Source organism: Pempheris klunzingeri, chromosome 9, assembly GCF_042242105.1.
Source record: "Pempheris klunzingeri isolate RE-2024b chromosome 9, fPemKlu1.hap1, whole genome shotgun sequence".
Lineage (NCBI taxonomy): Eukaryota > Metazoa > Chordata > Actinopteri > Acropomatiformes > Pempheridae > Pempheris > Pempheris klunzingeri.
This window is the reverse complement of record NC_092020.1, coordinates 19,479,966-19,503,400: the sequence shown is the minus strand read 5'-3', so window position 1 is coordinate 19,503,400 and position 23,435 is coordinate 19,479,966. Positions and strand designations below refer to the sequence as shown.

Here is a 23,435-nt window from a genome sequence, read left to right as displayed (position 1 = left end):
CATTAGTTTGATGTATCAGGTACAGAAACTTGGTACATGGTATGACCTTGTTAATAAATATCGCGATACAAGGTGGTGCAACGCTGAGTCGACTGTGTTCTCGCGGGAGAACGTCACCTGAGCGTCACTGGTCACATGTGTGTGTTTGTAGCCGCTACCTTCAGTTTGGTCATAGATTCTCAAAATGGATCCAGACTATGCTGAACAAACATCATTTTAGAAAGGTATTGGCTTTTCTAAATAATAACATCATCTAAATGTCCTCGCTAGTCAGTGGCAGCTGTTTTGGAGTGAATTAAATTGTCACACAGCACTTGTTCCCTACGGCGGATAACGATGCTAGCTTACGGTGCTAGTTAGCTAGCAAGCTAGGTTAGCCGAGTTTGTGAATGCATACCCGCCGGTCTCTGCTAGTGCCAAGTAGCAGCGTCAGCCGGCCAGCAAAGGCATTAGTTGACTAGTCAAGTGATTATCAATGGCAGCAGCAGTCTTGACGTTAATCTGCCTGAATTGGGTTAAATGACAAGCTAAAACATAACAGTGACCGGGCTAACGTTATCTGTTACTCCGCATAGAAAGTTCCTGCACTTGAGAACCGAGCCCCGCTAGAGCGAGGATGTTCCCCAGCCTGGCCCACAGACCATGGCACGTCTTCTGCAGGGTCTCTTTGCAGCACAGGGCGCCTCTGTCACACCGGTCCGCGAGGTTCCCCCAGCTGGGCTACGGTAAGGGGCCTCTTATCGAGGTGCTTTTAGGCACTTAGCTTCACTGTTTCTGTTTTTGATTGCTGTTAAATTCGTGTGAGTGCACAGTCAGGATTGCTACTTATGCATTACGGCTCTTTTTTTTAAAATCACGTTTTCTGTTGCACAGGTTGGCAGAGTGGAGGCATACATAACTTGTGGTTCAGCCTTCCAGACTGCCGTGTTGCCTCTCTAGGGCTGGGCAAGGTGCAGTACTACTCTACCTCTGGCAACAGTAAAGATGGTCCTCCAAAATCAGCATCAGATGATGCTCCATCAGCTGAAAAGGTCTTGTCTGGTGCTGCGAAAGCCACCCCGGTTTCATCAGGTGACAGACTTCAATGTTCGAAGTTGGAGGGATGTTTGTTGCCTGTTTTCTCTTGTTTTTGTGTGGCATTGCACATTATCGTTTACTATTTTCCCCTTTTGAAACTGTTATTAAGTGTCAACGCAAGCATCAGAAAATAGTTCTAATAAGTTGAGAGTTTCGGAGGGCTCCTGGATGAAATTTGAGTTTACTTTTCTCATTCCATATAAAATATTTGCTTTTATAGATTCAACACCTCAGGGGCTGACTAAGGCTGAGACAATTCAAGTGAAAGGTAACCAATGACATTTGTGTGTGCTTCACATGAAACCGATTTAAAGGCTGCACTCGTACTGATTTACTGTACTCTCTGTTGTCACACGCAGTTCGGGCAGTCCTGAAGAAAAGGGAATATGGATCCAAGTACACTAAGAACAACTTTATCACTGCGGTCAGAGCCATGAATGAGTTCTGCCTCAAACCGAGGTAACTTCTGTTCATCAAACCAACGGTTTTATGTTAATGAATTAAATATATTACATGTCATCATTGTGAAGATGAATTAATGGTGTTGAATGCTGGTCTGTCTGTTCAGTGCTGGCTGAGATGCTGGCAGAGCACAATACAAATTCCTCTGTTGATTGGTAAACATGCTCTTGTGATTAGCTGGGAGAAGACAGCTAAACATTGCTCATAGCAGGCCCTCCTGAACCTTTGTCTCACCCACCTCCCTTATGTGTCTACAGTGATCTGGAACAGCTTAGAAAGATCAGAAGACGCAGCCCCCACGACGACACAGAGGCTTTCACTGTCTTTTTGCGGTCAGATGTTGAGGCCAAGTTAGTCCTACACCCTTTTGCTTTACTCTTTAAGAGATGTTACACTAAAACACTATATGTTTTCCCACAAATTATGGCTGTGATTTTTTTATTGATTCATTTATTTCTCTCTGCGACCCTTAGAGCACTAGACGTATGGGGAAGCCCTGAAGCTCTGGCCCGAGAGAGAAATCTCAGGAAAGAGGAGGAGAGAGAGTACCAAGAGAGTAAGTTTATATTTTTCCCTGGCGGCATGAGCATCTATGTAAACATGCAATAGCAAAAGTTCAACACTTTCATATTTATGTGCTAAATATGGGGCTAGAGCTGGTTAGTTTAGCCTAGCACAAAGACTGAAAATAGCTAGCTTGCTGTTAAATGATAATAAAAAACATCTTCCAGTTTAAGTTCACTGATTAATATGTTGTATTTTGTTCCTATATAAAAACAAACCATTTCTTTCAAGGGTTTGTGCTCGACTATTTCTTGGCTCTGGGCAGTTGCTAGGCAACCAGCGGAGACTCCAGGAAGTTACTTGTCATGACCAAGAGGCGCATTACTTTACGAAAAATGACTAATTTTATGGGAATTGAGCAAACAAGTGGTAGGCAGTGAGCTTTAGGCAGATTTTACCGCCTTTGGAGGGAGTCAGGTTAGCTGTTTCCGGTCTCTGTACTGAGTTAAGCTAACAAGCTACTGGCTGTAGCCTTATATTTAACAGACAAAAACAAGAGTGGTATTGACCTTCTTATGTAACTCTTCGCCAGAGAGCGAATAAGCACGTTTCGTAATGTTGAACTTGTGCTTTAATGTTAGAATCAAGCTCAAGCCGCGTTTTGTCATTAATTTGTTGGGCTGCAATCTCTTGACATATTGTCTTATTAGTGTTTCTTGTTTGCTGACCTCCAGATATTTTTCGGAATCAACAGTTGTTGAAGGAATATAAAGACTTTTGGGGAAACACTAAGGTGAGCATTTTCCTTTTTTTGGCCTGCCATTTTGTTTAACAATATGACCGCTCCTCCAAATCTTGTTTGATATGTGAAAGAGGACATAATGTGGATACTCCTGTCACCATGCCCAAGGTACCCCATTAACACCCAGTGGTGTATTTACTGTATGTGACCTGTTGCTGAGGTCACTGCATTTACTGTATATGCTAGTGTCATTATCTGTTGCCATTCATGCAGTCCCCCCTCTTTACTGTAGGGTGCGGATGTTATTTCGATGACTGTACTGTACTGTTCTGCACTACTCTTGTATGTCATTGTATATTCTGTACCGTGCTGGATGGTTTTGTAACTCCACAGTAAGCTTCATTAGATGACATTAAATGTATAAGTTTAACATTTACAACGGGATGGAAACTCCTGATCATGTGCATATTATTTCAAAGGCAGGCTGCTAAATTACTTAATTTCACCATGAAGATGATTACAATGGTTTAAATTCTTTGTTTCGCAAAGCCTCGATCGGGCAAGAGGGGAGGAACGTTTCTACAAGGGCCCGGGAAGGTGGTCATGGTCGCTATTTGCATGTAAGTTTTCATACCCGGCAGTCTTCCTTGTCCCTGAACGCTGTTTGGTGTTGCTGTGAAGTCTTTCTGCACTCAGTGACTTTACTGAGCTGTAGCACACACAGTGGGAGGTATTAGATTAGAGAGGAACCACGAGTCTGTTCTCAGCAGGGCTACTACATACAGTATGTCGGATAAGTATCACTGTTAGGACGCAGAAATCTGGTGTGGATAAACTTGTTGCAAAAGTCCAGACTGGATAACGACCACATTTGGACAGCAGACTTTCTTTGATTTGAGATGTTTTGTTCTGAAGAAATACACTGTGGAGCTTTGACACTGGTTAGTCTATAGATCTAAAACAAGTGAAAATCTGTACTGGGAGTTGCATGAGAGCCTGTATCACATCAAGTTCTTTGGCCTATTGGATTAGGATGATTGTGTTAGAGGACATGTGCAGTCACATGAACACACAAAACGTTTCCTTCACTGAGCATGCACAAACACTCACAGGACTCAATTAGTTAAGTGGTCAGCAGAGGAGAGGTCGAGTCTGTGTGTGAATTCTGTGATTGGGAAGCATCAAGCTTTGTGATAAATGAATAGTTGTGTAAAGGAAAATGGGAGTAATGGTGTTGTTATTCTGTTGAACTTAAACATGCAGCCAAATTTGGGTTTACTGCTAGGTTTGTCTACCCTACATTGCACAGCCACATTATCACTGCGCTAACTATGTTTTTATGTCCGGTACAAGCTAACCGTTACATCACAGTCAGAACTAGTTTTGCCTCACAATGTTTGCTTTTTTTCAGCACTGCGCCCACCGTTTTTTGTAGCTTTCTTTAGGATGTGCCCTTACCATCTGGCACCTGGTTGGGATTTTGCTGGTGGCTACACACCCATTGCCCAAAGGGTGATGCCCAAAAACAACAACAGAAAATACTTGCAGAGGGCAGCAGAATCTCTGCAGATACACAGAGACACAGACACCGTCACACACTTCTAGTGGGTTATAAGTGATGATTGAGAGGCATTATTTTTATATGAATATATAAATCATATTTTTTTTAGGAAAATCCATATCATTCCACCTTTAAAATATCTTTTAGCTAAACTTTTTCATTGCCCTACAAGTGCTTCATCTACTTGTTTTCTTTGTCCTCAGCAACGGTCTGAATTTCTTCTTCAAGCTCCTGGCCTGGGTCTACACCGGATCCGCTAGCATGTTCTCAGAGGCCATCCACTCTCTGGCTGACACCTGCAACCAGGCCCTGCTCGCCCTGGGGATCAGCCAGTCTGTCCGCAACCCTGATGCCGGGCACCCGTAAGCACCACACCTTACTGTACTGTCACCGTGAGAAAGTAGTAGTAGGAACGTGAGCATTTCCCAAAGGAAAATGGGTCATTATAACACCAAAGAGGAGGCGTGTAGCTTGTTCAGAAAAAAATATAAACATAGTTTCAGTAGTTTTATTTACAGCTTAAGTAGAGCAATTTTAATTTTAAGTTTGTATAGGTAACCATTAATGTGCGGACAGCGTTTGTGCAGAGGGTAGGTGTGTGTATCTATTAAACAATAATGGTGGCCTAAATTATGTTGTAGGGTGAGAACTGGTTCTGGTCGGCTGTAATCGAAACCATTTATCTTTGCCAGGTATGGCTTCTCCAACATGCGCTACATCGCCTCCCTCATCAGCGGGGTGGGCATCTTTATGATGGGAGCAGGCCTCTCCTGGTACCATGGCATCATGGGATTGCTACACCCAGAACCCATTGAGTCATTGTTATGGGTGAGTGTCTGTGTTGTCTGTAATCCGAAGTATTTAAAGATAATATCGATCCAACATGTCACGTTTCTGTGTTACAGGCTTACTGTATTTTGGCAGGCTCTCTGGTGTCTGAAGGAGGTAGGTTATAAAAAAAAGTTCTAGATATTTAGTGACATTTTGACACAGGCTGTGTACTGAAACATCCTTCTATTTTTCCTTTCTCAGCTACGTTATTAGTAGCTGTCAATGAGATAAAGAGGAGTGCTCGCCAGAATGGACTGTCTTTTTATGAATATGGTATGTACAGCAGGCCTCTTTGTGTCATTCATTGATTTGATCTGACACATCTGTAACCACAAATATAAATGTTATGTAGATAAATCCCATGTTGGTGTAATGTGGATAAGTATTGCTGTGCTGCTTGCTTCATGTGCACAGTGATGCAGAGTCGAGACCCCAGTACTAATGTCGTGCTGCTGGAGGATGCTGCTGCTGTATTAGGAGTCATCTTGGCTGCTGGCTGCATGGGGCTCACTTCACTCACAGGTAAACAAAGAGATATTGTTCACATACAACACCTGCAGGGAAAGACTATTGTTTCTCTTCACATCATCTTCTCTATGTGTACCATGATTTATTAGTCTTCTACTGAGGCTTAATTACCTTCAACGTAATCTTTCTCTGATGTTCTTTTTTTGTACTTTGGTCGCTAATTTAAATGTTGGCAGTGACCCAGATTTGTAAAGTTTTATTGAACGTCTCTCTTTCAATTTCTTTTTGTCTGTTCCTCTCTGCCTGTGTTGTCCCAGGTAACCCGCACTTCGACAGTTTGGGTTCTCTCGGCGTGGGCACGTTGCTGGGCGCCGTCTCAGCCTTCCTCATCTACACCAACACAGAGGCCCTGCTGGGACGCTCCATACAGGCCGAACGTGTACAGAAGCTCACAGAGTTCCTGGAGAACGACCCTGCTGTGAGGTCAGCAAATGAAGACGCACTCTGGCGTACACGCACACACCTGCAAGGATGTAAAACATGAACCAGGTCTGGATGCCAGGCCTGGAATCACTCACGTGAGCCCAGTCTACGTGGTCCACCAGGTCAACTAATGTTAATGGACAACGTTCAGGCTTAAAATAGACCATCTGGTTATGTACTGGTCTTTGCATGCGGGCGTCTTTAGGATCAGCCACACAAACAGAGCAGTGCAGAGTCATCCAGTTTAATGCCTCGGTCACAACATGCAAGTGTGAGCAACAAACGTCGCTTCAAGAAATTAAAAATCAGGGTCTTGTACCCAGTTTCATTGCATATTTCATTCAAATGTAACTGTCAGAAGTTTTCACATTACATTATAAACTTATTTTGTTGTAGCAGCAGTCACTGTAGTTTCCAGTAGCTCTTTTGTGTTTTTGTCTGATTAAGTTACGGTATTATTTATGTATCTGCCCACCCCTGAAGATTTCCTGATATGCTGTGTGTTATACGAGCAGGGCCATCCACGACGTGAAGGCCACCGATATGGGACTGAGCAAAGTGCGCTTCAAGGCTGAAGTTGACTTTGATGGCCGAGTGGTGACGCGGTCTTATCTGGAAAAACAAGACATTGACCAAATCCTCAATGTAAGTTATTTGCTACTTTAAGTTTTAACCATTCTGATTTTCATTACTGTGATGTTTGATCTACAGTATGAATCTGTCTGTTTGTTGCTAACAGTTCACTGCCGAAGACAGATCCACTTCAAACAAAGATTATTCAGTCATTAAAAGATAATTCAAGGTTTTTACACAGTAACTTCACAGTTGGGAGTTGCGAACGTGAACAAAGCATTGTTATTTTCCTGACTATAAATTTTTTATGCACCTCTTTATTGCTGCAAGCACTGCTGCACAGTACACACGGAAACTTTTTTAACATAAGCGGCCTCACTCTGCAGTCAACACAGTGACTTTTATTATTTAATGGCTTTTTTACTGCTGCAGTCATGTCACCTTGGAAGAAATATTGTTTGAGGTTGAAATGTATTTTACCCAACTGAGCATCTACATTCAACATGAACTCTAACATGCATGTATAATATAGCCATTTGTTAAAAAGTGTGAGTTCTGTTCTGGTACCTACAGCCTGCTGTAGGGCAGGTGACTCCACATTATCTCAGGGGTTTAAGATTTCAATCTGCCTCTTGATGAGAGGATTTTTTTTCACAACAGGAAATCTGGGGGAAAAAAAGACTTAAAATGTGTGTGCATTTTTTTTCTTTCTCTGCAGGACATTCAGCAGGTGAAGACCCCCGAGGAGCTGGAGAACTTCATGCTGAAACACGGGGAGAACATTATTGACACCCTGGGGGCCGAGGTGGACCGCTTGGAGAAAGAACTCAAGGTTGTTGTCTGCCTACTTTGTACCTAGAAACTCCTGTTTGTCCACTTTCAGGATGGTTTTTCCTCATTTCAGTAATGTATCTACCCAGCACAGGCATTTTAGAGGGCTTGCAAGACAGATTTGTATGTGACACTGTTTTCTTCCTCCGTAGCAACGTAACCCAGAGGTTCGTCACGTAGACTTGGAGATACTATAATACCTGACGGGTGTCTGCCGAGGAAACATCCTGCTGTAACAAGAGGAGAAAGAGTTGAAAGGAGGGCCGAGCCTGCCTCCGAGATCTGCCTCCCATCACGACCACCACAAAACAAACCTCCGTCTTTGCACAAGTCATCAAGTCTTACTGTAGCATAGTTCACAATCATACACAAGGGCGACGTTTTCTGCTTTCTCTGTGCTGCTTGAGCTTCGGTTTAACGAACTCAACCTGACAGAGATCCACTTCCACAGTCGTGTGTGTTTGTTTTGTTTTTTTTCCAGCTAACGACTAAAGATTCATCAGACTTCTTGAATTTTAAGAGAAATCTCCGTTACAGTTTAATCTTATGGTTGTTTGCTTCAAGTCCCTTTCCTCCATGAATGTGTTTGGATTGGGTTGAAATCATAAAAAAAGGAAACTCAAACAGGACCGGTATCATTTATTACAGTTGTGCTCTAATTTTATGTTTGAACCACAGTGGTAGTGTTTCCTTCATTAGTGCAAAGGAAGCCTGAGAGCTACATATTCAGACGAGACTTATTTAATTGCTAGAATATTAGATTTTCTTTTTCTTTTAATATCAAAACAGAGGAACTGGACATGGCACACTGTTGCTGCAGTCTCTCTAATGAAGATAGTAGATTTTATCGCTATTACAGGAAAATATGCAAATTAAAAAGGTGTTACTATGACTTAAGTTGATTTGTATGATAGAGTTGAAGTGAACTGGTGTTAAATACATTAGCACTTACAGAGCTACTAAACTATTGGACATGTTAATCTTTACACAAGGTCAAATGAAAAGAGCAAACGTCCCTCCAGGCAGTGGCATCCCTCTCTTTCACAAACTCCTGACTTTGGTGTTCTCCAAATTTCAGGTTTAGCAACTTTGACCTGTGGTTTTGGCAGCTGATCAGCAGATAACTGATCCAAAGATGTAGAGGAGGAATGCAAACGTCACGCTGCCGCCGCGTGCACCCAGATGTAAATAAGCGGTCCACGAAGACAACATGTACCAAACAAATGGACCAGCCCCCGAATCAAACAGGCTACATCAGGGCCTTCTGCATACAAAAAAAATAAAATAACTCTCATCATTGTAAATCATTCAGGATGTCACTCTGTACAGTGTGTGTACCAAGTTATCAAGTGAATAATCTCCCACTCTGTGTTTCTGCTGAATAATCTCTATACAACATACAGTGCAGTGACTGTGCTTGTACTTCATGCATTTGCTGTCACAGCTGCAGGACGGGACACACCTGCAGAACATGTTCTGCGTCAGGAGGTGGGCCGGAGTCATGTCCTCTTTGTTGCAGGGGGTTGGATATATATTTTTGAAGGTGTTAATAATGTAATATTTCCCTTTTGGTTATAACTATGTTGCCACTGCTGATTGAAGGCACTGGAATAAATTTGAAATAATTTATTAAATTATTTTGCTCTGCTTTTCTGTCATGCGATTGGATTTATTTTCCCGTCCCTCATGGGACAGTGCTGCTTCATGTCTTTCTCAAGTTGTTTTGGGGGGCTCCAAGCCTTGTACCTGGATGCACGACCCTTGTAGGTTTTGGCGAAAGCCCCATTAGATGCATTGAAGACCTTTTTGTGCATTCGAACGCATCTGGAACAGAAAATAGTTGTTTTTTTTTGTTTTTTTGTTGTTGTTTTTGGACTGGAGACCTGTTTCCTATTTAAAGCTGAGATGGTTGACTGGAATGTAAACCCAAGTCCATTAGATGGTGCAGTTGTAGGGGATGAGAGAGAGTGAGGAGGGAAGGGGGGGGGGCAGTAGCCTGTACGCTGACGTCAATAAAAACAGTCATTTCCAACCAGTCTGCGCATTGACCGACCATTCAAAACATTACGCACAGCATCGCGGCTGGACCACGCTAGACTACTCGACTGAAATAAATTCTCACCGAGCCCGGAGAGCGGAGACAATGCGGACAGACTCCACTGCAGGTTTTTGACCATTGAATGTTGTCTTAACATTTTTGGGTGTTGCGCGCATATCAGTGTCATGTCTCGTCATATCATTCCCAAGTCAGTTGTGCCAGTGCCACTGCCCATCGTGTTTCCTTTCATGTCTCCCCTCCTTCAGAGGCAGAAAAGCTCGCTTGCGCCCGTTGATCATGAAAATGAGCAGATCCTTCGGGCTGATTTGGCTCTGAATTAGAAAGGAAATGTGCGTCGAGACGCGCCTGTCACCAAACACATCTTCAGTCATTCCGCAGCTTTCTGCACATCACATCGTTATTTGCAGCATCATTAATTGTTCTACTCTGCACGCCTTTAATTCAAATCGCTGTTTTTGGAAGAATTTTCGATGCATCCTGTGTTTTTTTTTTCTCCCCCCTCCCCAATATGTCCGTCTCCAGCAGCCTACAGATGGGGGCGCAGTAAACCTGCACAGTTGGGGTCTCAGATTTTCATGCAACCTCCCCTCCATCACCACAAGCCCGTGGTTACAAAATCCCAAACCCCCATCACTCTTCGGCGCGGAATTGAATCAAAGAAACGAGATTTTGTGCAGCAGTGTAATCACCTCCCATTGCCCATGTAGAAAACCTCATTGACCTTTTTTTTTTTTCCTTCACGCACCGTTTGTGTGTTTCCGATTTTTTTTTCTTTTTTCTTAATAATCGATTTGTTTGCTGTTTCAGTCGCAGGAGCATCTAGAAGAATCCAGGTAGAGTGTGTCTTCACGGCGGATGATCACCATCATCATCAACATCATCATCATCACCCTGCTCTGTGCTTTTAGCCTCTTTACAGTGCTGCCTTGTCTAATCATGTTCAAGCAGCATTGTACAGGGCTATGACAGCACAGAGAGCTGAGCTGCGTTTCCCTGACCCCTCGGATGGCAGCCAATAAATGACATCATCCGTTAAAAAACCCCAAAAACAACGAGGCTTGCGTGTGATCTCGCTTGGATTGTCGACTATGAAGCGACTTGGCTTTTTAATTTTCCATGCTGATTTGGTCAAAATCTAAAATGCACTGAAGGTTAAAGACAACTGGAGTACACGAAGTTCTCCTTGGGTTGAATTATTCAATGCAAACCGAAATCCCTCGGCAGTCAATGCATTATTGAACCAATTAGTAACATTGCATGGTGCTGCATCTCCTGCGTTACCAGGTAGGAGTCACAGAGCTCAGCGCACCCAGAGATCTCTGAAAACACTACTGCACTCACTGCTGCTCATTCAAGACCCTTCTAAAAATATTCTGCTTACAGGAGGATAAAAAAAAGATGTTTTCTACTTCTGGATTGGCCATTGTTTGGAATCACGTGTGTTGGCTGCTGTGTGTATGTATGTAAGGATTATTTTCATCATCGATTAACCTGACAATTTTTCTTCTTGATAATCGTTTCGTCTATAAAGTCACAGAAAATGTAAAAAAAAATATTTTTTTTTTCACAATTGCTAAATGTGACGCCTTCAAATGCCTTATTTTGTCTGATATTCAGTTAATTATCACAAAAAAGAGACAAAGAAAATCCTCAAATCCTCACGGACCTGAGCAGTTTTTGTGTGAAAAATGACTGAATGATTATTTTTCTGTCAATCAATAAACCGACCAATTGTTTCAGCCCTAATGTAGATCCACATATATATATGATGTACTATTAAAAAGGCTGAAATCTATTTGATTCCCTTGATTTATTTGGATTGAAGCGTGTGTTTGCCACTCTCTGCTGTGCACACTCAGTTCTCAGTTCATTAGGTACACTGGGCTCAGTCTAATACAGCACACCTGCAATAAATCTCACCTTCATGAGGGTTACAGCTTTTCCTTTTAGGTGTTATAGAGAGGTGCTGATTCAGCTGCATGACCACTGGGACAATGGATTAGTTTTAGCCAGGCGTACCTAACAAACTGGATACTGAGTGTGTGTACTGGTGGTTTGAATGATGTTTGGTGCTCCGCTGTGAGCAAAGGTCCATTTCATGCCCTCTGCTGGCTGCAAATTGAGCCCCTGACTTTCCCTCTCTGTCCTGTGTCGCTGCTATCCTCACCTCCTGCCTGATATGGGATTAGTAATGAGAGTATTCTCAATGAAGGAGCCTCCATGCTAATTACATAACAAGCTTAAGTGTACCTGAGGTGGAACTAATGCCTAACTCCTCTGTGGACAGACGTGTTTACAGATCCACAGTGAAACTTTTCAATGAGAATTTAGGAATAATCGATTCAGAGAAGCCAGCTGTTCCGTGCCTTAGATCAAACAGAATGAAAACATTTGCTGGGGATTTACAGTACAACACCAGATCCACAAATTTGCAGGTTTTATTACAAATTCCTTTTCTTTCTACACTAACAATGGCCATGGAAGAAGAGTCCTGCTGTGTTCTCTTTCACTGCCGGCGCTGCAGTCCGCTTAAAGGTCCCATGTAAGGTCCTGGAGAAGGAAGTGAGGATGTTGGGTCAGGCACTTAACATCCTCACTGGCTGCAGCTCGTACAGGCCTGCAGGCCGTTCTCGTTGCAGGAAGTGCACTTGAGGGCTTTGAAGGAATCCGTGAAGCAGTTGCGAAACACGGACATCTTGCTGCCATGGCACATTGGGCACGGGATGAAGGCAAAGCCCCCACAGGTCTGGCACGTCTGGGGTTGCTGTACCCTCTAGAAAAAATGTATAAGAATTTTAACAAGATGAGATATCCAACATTAAATATTGCCATCTACAATATCTACATCACTTGCACACAACAAGATATCAGGTTTTCTCTTTCCCACATTCTTGGATATCAGGTTTTAAATAAGATGAACGTGGTAAAAATTAGTAATTTAACACCTTAAAGGAATAGTCTGACATTTTAGAAAATCCTTACATTTGCTTTTTTGGTGTTGTGAGTGAGTTAGAAGATAAATACCGCTTGCTACAATTAGCTTAGCTTAGCATAACAAAAGGAAACAGAGTGAAACAGGTAGCCTGGTTTAAAAATCTGCCTTCCAGCAAATCCAAAACTCACTAATTAACACTTTCCATCTAAAACAAAGTTAACATGGCAGACTATTTCTTGGCCGGAGGTAGTGACTTCCTGGAGTCTTGTCGTCGCTGCCCACCCACCTAGAAACAGTCTAACATATATGCTGAGTTTACTTCATGTCATTTAGATCATAATTAGGAGCAACCTAGTGGGAAAAACTAAGCAGAAGCACAATTATTTCTCACAGCAACAATATCTCCCACTTGGGTCATATCTAGCACACAGACTTGGAAGTGGCATCGATTTTCTCATCTAACTATCTATCTAAGACAGTGAATAAGCGCAGTTCAAAAGATGTTTATCAATTCTGTTAATCACAACTTCTTTTGTAAATCTGGGAATTTTTGGGGCTTAACTGTAGATGCAAACACACAATAAAACCATGTTGGTGGCCAGTTCCGGACTGATTAGTGTATGCGTGACCTTTCAGAGCTGCAGACGGTTTTTTTTAATAGCCTGCAGTGACTGGAATACATGAATAAATGTCATAGTGCTGCTTTGTATTCGCTTATGAGGACATTTGTTGGGTCTGAGCTCCAAATTACAACCGAGGCCTGAGAAAAGGCCAGTGCTTTGTGTGACTGACATGGTGTGTGTATAGTTTAAACACCCTCGGTTTGTGCCACAGAGTGACGTGCTCCACACTGGTGTGTGTGAACAAATGCGTGGGAAGCAGAATCAATAACAAGCCCTTCATTATTGATAGTCGCTTATTGATGTGCATGCATCTTTTACATTGCAGGTTGCCCATATTTTATTGATCACAGGACTAGCGAGGGGAAATGGCTGCTCCTGTTGGCACCGTGTTCATCTCAATGACTCTGGACAGACACAGGAGGTTTATTTATTATGAGATCGACCTTGTGCTTTAATATTATATGTGATATGAGGCATACATGACATTGTTAAGTAAATCTAATAGGAAACGCATGAATAATTAAACATCAATATGTGTCAAATCAAGTGGTTGAAAGATCACCCATTTGACCACCATCAATTATTCATAGTGTGATTTCCAAGACAAACGCCGGGGAAACAAACCTCAATTTTTGTCAGAAGATCTTGAAGCTCTCCTGATTCATTCATGCCAAGTATTTTCTCAGCACCCTGCAGAAACAAGTCAAACGCCATCATTCAGTGTTAGCTGAGCTCAGTGTGGATGCACAAGACTGACTGGCGCCAGGGATGGTGAGAACAGACTAATGTGGACCGACCCCAAGGTAGTGTCCATCGATGAACACGACGGGTAACGAAGGAGGCTCTCCCACCCGTTTGCACCTCTCCTCCAGCTCCTTCCCGTACTCGCTGTCCAGGGCGATGTTCTTCTCCACAAACTTCACCCTGTGGTTCTGGAAGATCTTCCTGACCAGCTCGCAACGCTCGAAGGTTGTCCTCACCACACGGAAACTGGTCGTGTAGATCACTATGCGCCCAAACTCAAGCGATAACTCCATCTAAGAAGGAGTCAACATCCTTACTGTACTTACATAATGAAGTTCTTTTGCATTTGTTTTTATCCTTAAGGTTTAAATCAACTACGCAGAGATTAAACTGATACATAGTTGAATGGTAACTGAAGAAGTTGTATACACTGACATTTCCTCTCTTGTGTCCACTTATAGGACCATTTTTCATGTTTGGAACCACTTTTCCAATAAGTTGTGAAACGAATGGTTTCGGTAATGTTTAATAAATCAATATCACTGACTACATTAATCCAAATAGAAATGAATAACACCAGCCGAAGGGATTTTTCTCCATGTGGCAGCCCACAGGTTTTTCTCATTAATGGCTTCTAAGTGATTTTTAAAGGATTCGCCAAGTAAATCAGCTCTTAACACCTCAGCTTAGTTCATATACTACATTAAATACTTCCTGTTTTCTTGACTATGATGATGCTAGGCTCGACTTTAAGGAAACACGTTTCAGAATTTGCCATCAAAAAGTCAAGAATTAGTCAAAATAATACTGAACCAAAATCTTGGGCACAAATGAGACACATTTCCATAATAAAAACTGTTTGAAAATCATCCTCCCTTTTGGGCAGCCTTTTCATTACCATTCATTTCAACGGAGTTTGGAAATCAGTTTACTGTCCACAGACTTGTCTGTCAAAAACATTCAAATACGCAAGAAGTTATGGTCGTATGTCTTTAAACATTATTGGTGATAATATTTTGTTTGACCAAAGCTTATAAACAGTAAGATAATCTCCCTCAGTGGTGACGAGAGGCTTTATCTCATCCTTACAGTGACGCTGTTTGTTCACCCAACACCACTTTACTCTGGGAAATAGTTTCTTCACTATGACCTTGTATATCACCTTTACGTCAGCACAGAGGCCAGGAGTTACCTCAGAATAACAAGCAGTTCTTAGTGAAGGGAAACTAGAAAGCGAAGTGCAGAGAATTCATTAACCTGATTAGTTTCTCTTGAAACACTTAGCGAAATGCATCATTAATCTTTAATTGCTCTGCGACCTTGTCCTCCTTTGTGGGCTTTTATACACCTACATGCAGCTCCTACCTGTAACTAGACTTGAGGAGAAGGCCAGCACTGATGGGAGCTGGTGTTGTGGCTATTCAAGCATTATTGAGAATTGATCCAGCAGATATTAAACAACAAGATAAAACTCTATCAGATGTTGCCTACTTACACTGTTGGAATTGGGAAGGTTTTCAAACAGCGTCTGCCCGGCGCTGACTTTGTGCTTGACCCCTCTCACGGTCCCATTTTTACTGAGGATGTTGACCCTCTTGGTGGTGAACATCCAGTCCTTGGTGCCCCCCGCATACATGAGCAGATCATCGGGCTCACACTCGCTGTCGTCCAGCTCGGAGCCCAAGTATCCGTACAGGTGTCCCTGCACATCTCCACTTGTGGAGGGGGTGCTGGCCCGCTCTGCGTCCGAGCTGCTGGTGCAGTCTGAATCCAGGGAGTCTGAAGGCCCCTCATCCTTGAACATCTCCTTCAGCACCCGGCCACTGTTCCCTGAAGCCACGCGGAACCTCACCCGCTTCTGTGGCTTCTCCTGTCCCGTCAGCATCGTCCCCTCCATTGCAAACCCTCTGCCACATCACATAGTCCTCAACACTGCAGAGGAGCTCCCTGCGTCTCATCCGGAGGTGGACATGCAGCTCAGACGCACTATTTTGTCTCCCATGGATTACTGCCCTGTATAATCCTCGCTGTTTGGACAGATCTAAAAACGACTGAGAGCCCGTAAGCTGCCTTACAGTCAGACTCACTCTGCCCTTAAATAATACATGCATCTCTGCCATGGCAACCTAGCAAGCTAATCTCAAGTAAAATGATAGTTGTCTGTGAATTATTCATCACAGTTTACACTGTTTTCACCAAAGCTTTGACAGAGGACTTTTAATGTCCTGGCTTCATGTGCTTTAATCAAACAACAAACAGACAGTTTGGGATGAGATGACAGCACAAGCAACTTCTGCATCAGCTATTTCCAATTTCACTACTGTTTTATTCCTCCTTTTTTACCTACATTTACCTACATTTCAACCACTGCATGAAAAAAGTATGCAGTATCTCAACTGATTTGACAAAATAGAAATTATGATCTAATGAGCAAAAATATAAAATATACATCCACATATAGTCTGCTGTGACACCTGAACTATGCTGTTATTGAGAGTGTGGGAAAACTACTTTACAAGTCAAAACAGTTTGATAAAAGTGATGGACAAATGGTTGAAATAGCATCCAGTTTAAAATCAGTTCAGGTGACCACATTCGGATCGTGAAGGGTGTTGCTGATGAGCTCATGCAACAGGCATGCGGGGCAACAGCAGGCAGTAACGGTTGGGAGCCACTTGTGTAAAACATGAATAATGATTAAAGTGTCAGCCCACTGAACACACCACGCCTACCCAGCATGCACGCCACACACCTTAGTAAACACAAACACACAAACACAGTTACATCTTCACATCACATCATTTTTAACCACCCTAGCAGCAGTGTCGCTCATTACACACAGTCATGGTTCTCAGATCATGAATCCTTATGAATTTTTTTAATCAAATTTTTGTTCACACTTCCATCAGCCTCATCTATATGACATTTTGGTCAGATTTATACATTTAAAATATATTTGTTACAGTTGAAATGACACATAAACTTAAACTTGAAACTCAAGCTTAAAATTAGATTTGCTAATATTGACTTAGATTTAGCTTTATTGTCAGAACTTTATCTTCAATTTCCACAGACTGGAATCTGTTGTTCATTTCAACGTCTATTGTCCTTATTTTCATTCTTTATGTTAAGCAATGTAAAGTAAAATCCACACATGAATGCAAGGCCTATAGGCTTAAGTGGATATTCCTTGCCTGCTTACGGTGTTGCACCCAAAGTGCAGGTGTTCACCGGGCATCCTCACGGAGCAGAAGTGACCATATAATGTATCACTGTGACACAATACAGCAGCGCGTCCACAGAGACGCCCCAACCAGTTTTTTTTGTGTCACAGGTGATGAAGCAGCTCCCTGGAGATGTGACACGTCAGCTTATAGCGGTGACAGCACCACTCTGTTTGAGTGCTGCAGTTTGGCCCCAGAGCTAAGAGCCATGCACGCACACACACACCCAGCATGTCATCACCTGTTCATGTCAACTCACGCTGATGATTAGAGAAAATCCATCTGTGAAAGTCTGATGTGTCAAACTAAGATTTAGTGACATCCTGTGGGTGTAGTTGAGTTGTGAGTCTGGCTCTGGTTCCAAGTCTTATTGATCCAAAGTGACCCCATCTCTCCTTTAAACCGTATCTTATTATAAGGACATCACAACAGCTATTACGATGTGGCCCGTAAAGGCTCGTCGTATATTATTGCTACTATTAGCCAGTGTTGGATGCCATTAAGGTGTCTAGACTTTGAAATTACTGCCTGAGGAGCAGAGAGCGGGTTAATCATTTTTATGTTTTAAATCTAGTCTTAGAATTTAATTTTGTCCAGCTATTTTCTTTCTTTAAATTTCATGATATTTAACTGTCCTTGACTCCGTCTTCAAAGGCCTTGGAAACCTATTTTTTCACACAGTTTCCTGCTGTGAATGCCCAATCATGGACACAGATATTCGAGTTCTGATGAAGCAGAATATCTGACTTTGTGTTAAACTCCTAAAAGAAGGAGATTTTTTTGGCTTTGAAACCAGGAGCTTAACATTTCTACACTTTTCAAATCTCACTATTTTTCTTAATTTTACTTAAATTTTTCAGTTTTATTTGTCAAAACTTTGCAAAATCTGAAAATCTGCTGGGAAACGATTTTTTTTTTAAATATTTGAAGCACAAAAGACGCAAATAAGTGGACCTTGAGTTGGGATTTTTCTGGTCAGAATATTCCCTCTTTCATCTTTACAGTATTTTCTTTTCTTTTTGACAATGAACTCTGTATTTTTTTACATTAGTATTCAAGAACATAGGTCATTATTAGGTCACGTATGCTGTTGTCATGTCTAGTGGGCGAGAGTCGATTTACGTCTGTTGTGCATGAAAATGCTCAAAATTAAAGATCCTGAACACTGATACTACACAGGGTTTATATATTATATTATATTATATTATATTATATTATATTATATTATATTATATTATATTATATTATATTATATTATATTATATTATATTATATTATATTATATTATATTATATTATATTATATTATATTATATTATATTATATTATATTATATTATATTATATTTGGAGTGGCAGTCAGTGTCTGAATAAAGCTACTTATATTTCTCTGCCTGCCAGTTGAACACACTGTTCTTATAATTGAAATGAATCAGTCATGGTCTTTACATATCATTTTCATTTTAATTAGTTTTTTTATATCATGGAGGAGCAGTTCCTCAATCATCCATCCCCCATCTGCTATAAGTTTCATCGAGAGTTACCAGCCTTGTGAGCTGTTTTATTCCAGAAAGGGGTTTCACGTGGACACGGCTACAGTGACACTGCAGCAGACGAATTAAGATAAAAACATACGTTAAAACAAGAGCGCCATGCTGGTGAGCCTCCTGTAAAGACAGGACGGAACATGCTTATCGGGAGTTCAGTGAAACAAACCCACGCCATGTTGAGTCAAGCAGCCATTTTATCTCACTTTAGCACATTTAGGCAAGAGACCACAGAGATAGTGATAGTCTATTCATCCCGAAGAGCTCATCTCTCAGCCCTCCTCATCAGTAGTGCTAATGTAACCTCACCAGCCACCTCGACTGCTATTAAAAAAGCAATTTGAACAGATGAATACTTCAGCGCTCTTTAATCCCACTGCTGTTTGTTGGCTCGGCTGTGACTGAGTGGAAAAAGTCAAACAGTGCAGGGTGACAAATGGTTTTAATTTTGTGCTGATTAGATAAACAGATGTATTCTTAGATTGCTGGCTTGATTTTCATATTAAATACATTATGTGATTGACATTTTTTGGGTTGTTGTTGATAACACAGAGTCAGGCTGATAAGGATTGACAGTAAATGGTCTTTAAGATAGTATTTAGTCTAACTCTTACGAAATGTTTCTTTCTGAAAGTTTGACAAGTATGCAGACATTAATCAACTGTTGTGAGCAGGGTTTAGAAAAACAACTCCACAGTGACTCATCATTTGTGATTAGTTGGCCATCAAACCACCTCACCCTCCCTGACTGGAGATCAATGTCCACAAGGGGGCAGAATGCAGTTCAATTACAGCTAAATGTCATGTTGACCAATCGTCCCCTCAAGGTCTGCAGGCCGGGGATGGAGGATGCAGCCGCAGGCCTGATGATGGCTGCATCCTCCAGCTCGGTTTGGTCAGTCAGTGGAGAAGGAGCCGTGATTAATGATAAACTCAATGACACAATCACTGAAGCCAAGTGAGAGGGAGCAGGAGCGATATATCCTGAAGAGGCTGGGCTAAAAATCTTCAGGCTGGAGATTTAGAAACTGAACTTCAAAGGGGTTGCAGCCACAGGTGGGGTGACCACACTTAATAAGGGCACCAAGCGGTGCGAGGACCCTCTTGAAATGCCAGGAATTCTTCTTCTTCCTCCTCCTCTTCTTGTTTTTCTCAGAAATAAATTTGGTCAAAACATTCCCAAGACATGGATGAAACTTATGCAAACTTGAGGTTTCGTCAAACACCGACACCATGGCGACACCTTGTTCGCCATGAAACAGGAAATTGTTGTAACTTCAGTGTACAGAATCCAATCTGTTTCAAACTTCTCGTGCTTCATAAGAGTCCCGGCCTGAAGACATCTACATGCCAATTAGCGGCCACAGCCATTGCGCCGCCTAGTGGCAACAGGAAGTAAGACTTCTGTGGCATGAAATTTTCATGGTGTAGTCAACGCTTCACACATAGGGGCGCCACATAGGGGACACGGGAAGTGACATGTAATTCCTTCATGCACTGTCCAAAATGCGTGAAAATTCTGAGTCGCATGGAAGGTTGTTCGCCATGGTGTCAATGTTTGACACCCCAACGTAAGCGAAGGTGTGAGGGCCCGCTCATCGCTGCTTCCAGCTTTAATTTATATGTATTTTTATGAGAACATCAAAGCCATTGCTGAGTCTAAAAGTGCCAAAAAAAAAAGAGAAATAGTCTTGTCCAATCTTCATTTTTATAGCTCAAAAGCTGTCTCAGTCCTTTGATGAGCATAAAAGCAAACTTAAAGTGTCCCTGAAATACAATGAATGTACGAAACAAGCTTTTTTGTGATGCTTATACTTTTAAAAGAGAATGAAGCTGAATAACTATAAGATTCTTAAGCACTAAAGTGTCTAGGTTGCACATATAGAAGCGGTTTTGCAGTAGCTGCTTTCAGTACCACAGGAAAGATAGCAAGAAGGGAAAAATCGAGTACTTCATCCTCTATAGTTAACTGGATAGCCTTTTAAAAGCATCTGGGAAAGGATCCAGTAAAGCTGTTGCGGGGTTTAAGCTGTATTACTTCTTCCCTCTCTCAACAGCAGCAAAGTGGCTCAAAGTATTTTCCTGCAGTGGCAAAGTGCTCCCAGACAGGAGCTTACAAACATCACCATTTATAGGCTGGTTATTCAACCTGATTTCTGTTTGCTGTCTCTGAAGCACACTGCAAACTCATCATGGTTTGATGTAGATCGGGAGGATTTTAAAGGCGGGTTGATGAGGTTGTTTGTGGCTCAGAAGAGGTTCATGAATCATGTTCATTACCGGTTTGTGAGCCACTTCTGACTGATTGAAGTTATGGGCCTGACTTCATTTTATGGAGCACCATTGATCATGGAATTACAAAGCAATGTGAAAATGCAGCTCATCGCTGCTAGTAGATTTGTTTGTGTATCTCCAAATGGTTTGAAGTGCCGCATCACAATTTTGAAATCTTTCCAAAGATAATTGTTTGTGCAAATAATGAAAATTGGGTTATATTTTATCATATGATATTTTTCCTAATTATAAAGTGACAGTCAAGATACAGAAAGGAAACTTATCTGACCTGCTGGGTCTGTGTAACACCATAAATTTGGAATAATAGCTGGAATGATAAATTGTTATTGTTATTAATAGCTATATCAAGCTGTGGTCAAAAATAAAATTCAAAAGACCTGACAGTAATGTCACGCCAACATTATGTTTAGCGCTGAAGTCTTGCTGGATTGTTTATTTGGATTTTATCACAGCCTAACACAATGTAAATTTGCACTGCAATAGTGTATCAAAAAACAAAGGTGTTCGGAGGGAGTGTCAGAGAAATCCTTTTAGGTCATTCTGATAAAGATAAGAATAAACTGATAAAAACACCCGTGCTGTTTGTAATTGACACAGATTTGGACAGCAACGGGCTGAATGACTCATTGTTTGGAATGGATTTGCTATAAAACACAAAACCAGCGCACACACTCACACACACACACTCACACATAATCGAACAGGCAGGCTTCTTGTCACTGTTGCTTAGCAACCGTGGGAGCTACAGAGCCAAATCCCCGTGGTGGCAAGCTGATGTTGAATTAGGCGGAGTGGGGGAGAGAAAGGAAATCTTGGGGAGAGATGTGTCTCTAGCAGGCACAGGAGGAGGCGTAGATGTTCAGGTGTTCATTTCTTATTTTTGGATTTGGTGAATCCTGTGTAAAACACAATCCTGTGTTTTTGTTTTGCTCTTTGGGTCGTTGAGAACAGGACTTAGAGTTGCATAAAAACAGATAAAATCATATACATTTAGCATCATATGTATACTATTATGAGTATACTGATGTGAACACAGATGTGCCTTCTGTTGGTAAATTTGCTGCAATCTTCTGCACTGCTCACAGACAAAGCTCACACATTGTTTTATGTTTTCAAAAGCAGAGGCATAATCTCATCTTCCCCTAATCCCCACAACAGTAGATACATTTTAATTTTAATGGGGATATGGATCAAATAGCAGCAGAATCTCCTGTCTCGCTCTCAACAAAGAGTGCCGTGTTGCATGCAAATATGCAAGGGCTCTGGCAGCAATAACCTGCCAGAAAACACACTCTCTGTAAACACACAGGACGCTCCGCATTATGAAAATACTGCCGGTGTAATATACACATCAGACAACTGTGGTGTGTCTGTAAACACTGCAGTTCTCTCAGGCAACTGCAGTGGTGCTGCTGCTGTACAAATGCTGTCTCCGGTGTGATTTGCATTTCAGCTGCAGTGAAAATGAGAAACCACTTTGATTTACCGAATGTGCAGCAGCCAGGCGGGAGCAGCCGAGACGTAGCTGCTTTCTTCCTTGTATTTGCATGTGTATTTCTTTTCTTTTTTTTTTTTTTTGATGTATCCTATTTTTGGTAACTGAGGGTCCCTGTTGGAGCAGATTCATGACAGGAGAGTGACAGACTGATGAGGGATATAGAGGAAACTGTAAGCTAGAATAAGTCACCCTGGATTAGATCGTCAGCTGAGCTTGTCTCTGGACAGTAATCACATAATAACACAGTGACTGATACCATGAGTTTGGCGAGGTTGGTGAAGTAAGTGAGAAACATGTCCAGTCTCCTCACATACAGCTCAAGTATGACTATTGATATCAATCCCTTGTATGAGTCTTACTATTAAACAAAAGTGTTTTCTAAAATATTGCACCATTCCTTCAATGAAATAGGTTCTGCATTTCTTTCAGAGGTATGAGGTTAAATGGCAGGGCACCTTCCTCGTTAATAAAGAGCTAAGAGGCAAAACAAATGAAGTAAACAGAGAATATAATCAACCAGCCAAGCAGGAATAGCGCACCGTGTGGCAATACAAAGTTATGGTTTGCAAATCACTCCAGTTTTCAAAATACTCTTTAATTTCAGGATCAACAATATAAATTAAAATCTGAGGAAATCTTTGTTGACTGGTTATAAAACTTACCATATACCTGCTACTGATGCTACACTGCTTAGATCACTTCTTCTCCATCAGTGCGTGCATTAAGACTCTTTTATGATCACATGTTTGGTTATGTCTATAGTTGGGAGTGTCTCAGTGAGTCCTGTTTGTCTTATTTCTATGCTGTGTGGTTTTCTTTATGTTACTGGTGGCTTTTTGTCCATCTAGGAAGTCTATATTAAATGGTAAAAAAAGCTAAATCCCTGATATAATTTATACAGATAGGTGACAAAACGGTTAAACAAAGGTGTTGAACCACGACCCATGAGAACAGCTTCTACGTTATGCTCATACTGTACT

General features: G+C 41.7%; 2 protein-coding genes across 3 annotated transcripts; one reads left to right on the top strand and one right to left on the bottom strand.

The window, feature by feature from the left end:
• The first annotated feature begins 137 nt into the window (after positions 1–137).
• Positions 138–9,180, top strand: slc30a9 (solute carrier family 30 member 9). Of its 2 annotated transcripts, none has more exons than XM_070837149.1 (18): positions 138–224; positions 576–725; positions 874–1,071; positions 1,298–1,345; positions 1,437–1,536; positions 1,797–1,889; positions 2,013–2,095; positions 2,778–2,836; positions 3,335–3,405; positions 4,550–4,708; positions 5,039–5,174; positions 5,252–5,291; positions 5,379–5,450; positions 5,592–5,699; positions 5,963–6,128; positions 6,644–6,773; positions 7,420–7,533; positions 7,685–9,180. In XM_070837149.1, the coding sequence occupies exons 2-18, from the start codon at positions 617–619 to the stop codon at positions 7,727–7,729; spliced, it is 1,731 nt and encodes a 576-aa protein (XP_070693250.1). In that variant the 5' UTR covers positions 138–224; positions 576–616; the 3' UTR covers positions 7,730–9,180. The 2 variants fall into 2 exon arrangements, with proteins under 2 accessions (XP_070693250.1, XP_070693251.1); XM_070837150.1 differs by having other exon boundaries at positions 200–224; positions 580–725.
• Positions 9,181–12,184: 3,004 nt separating this feature from the next.
• Positions 12,185–15,790, bottom strand: grxcr1a (glutaredoxin and cysteine rich domain containing 1 a). The gene is made up of 4 exons (XM_070837344.1): positions 15,389–15,790; positions 13,947–14,186; positions 13,774–13,839; positions 12,185–12,364 (listed from the first exon to the last, which is right to left on the bottom strand). Exons 1-4 carry the CDS (start codon positions 15,788–15,790, stop codon positions 12,185–12,187), a joined length of 888 nt encoding a protein of 295 aa, XP_070693445.1.
• Positions 15,791–23,435: the final 7,645 nt, after the last annotated feature.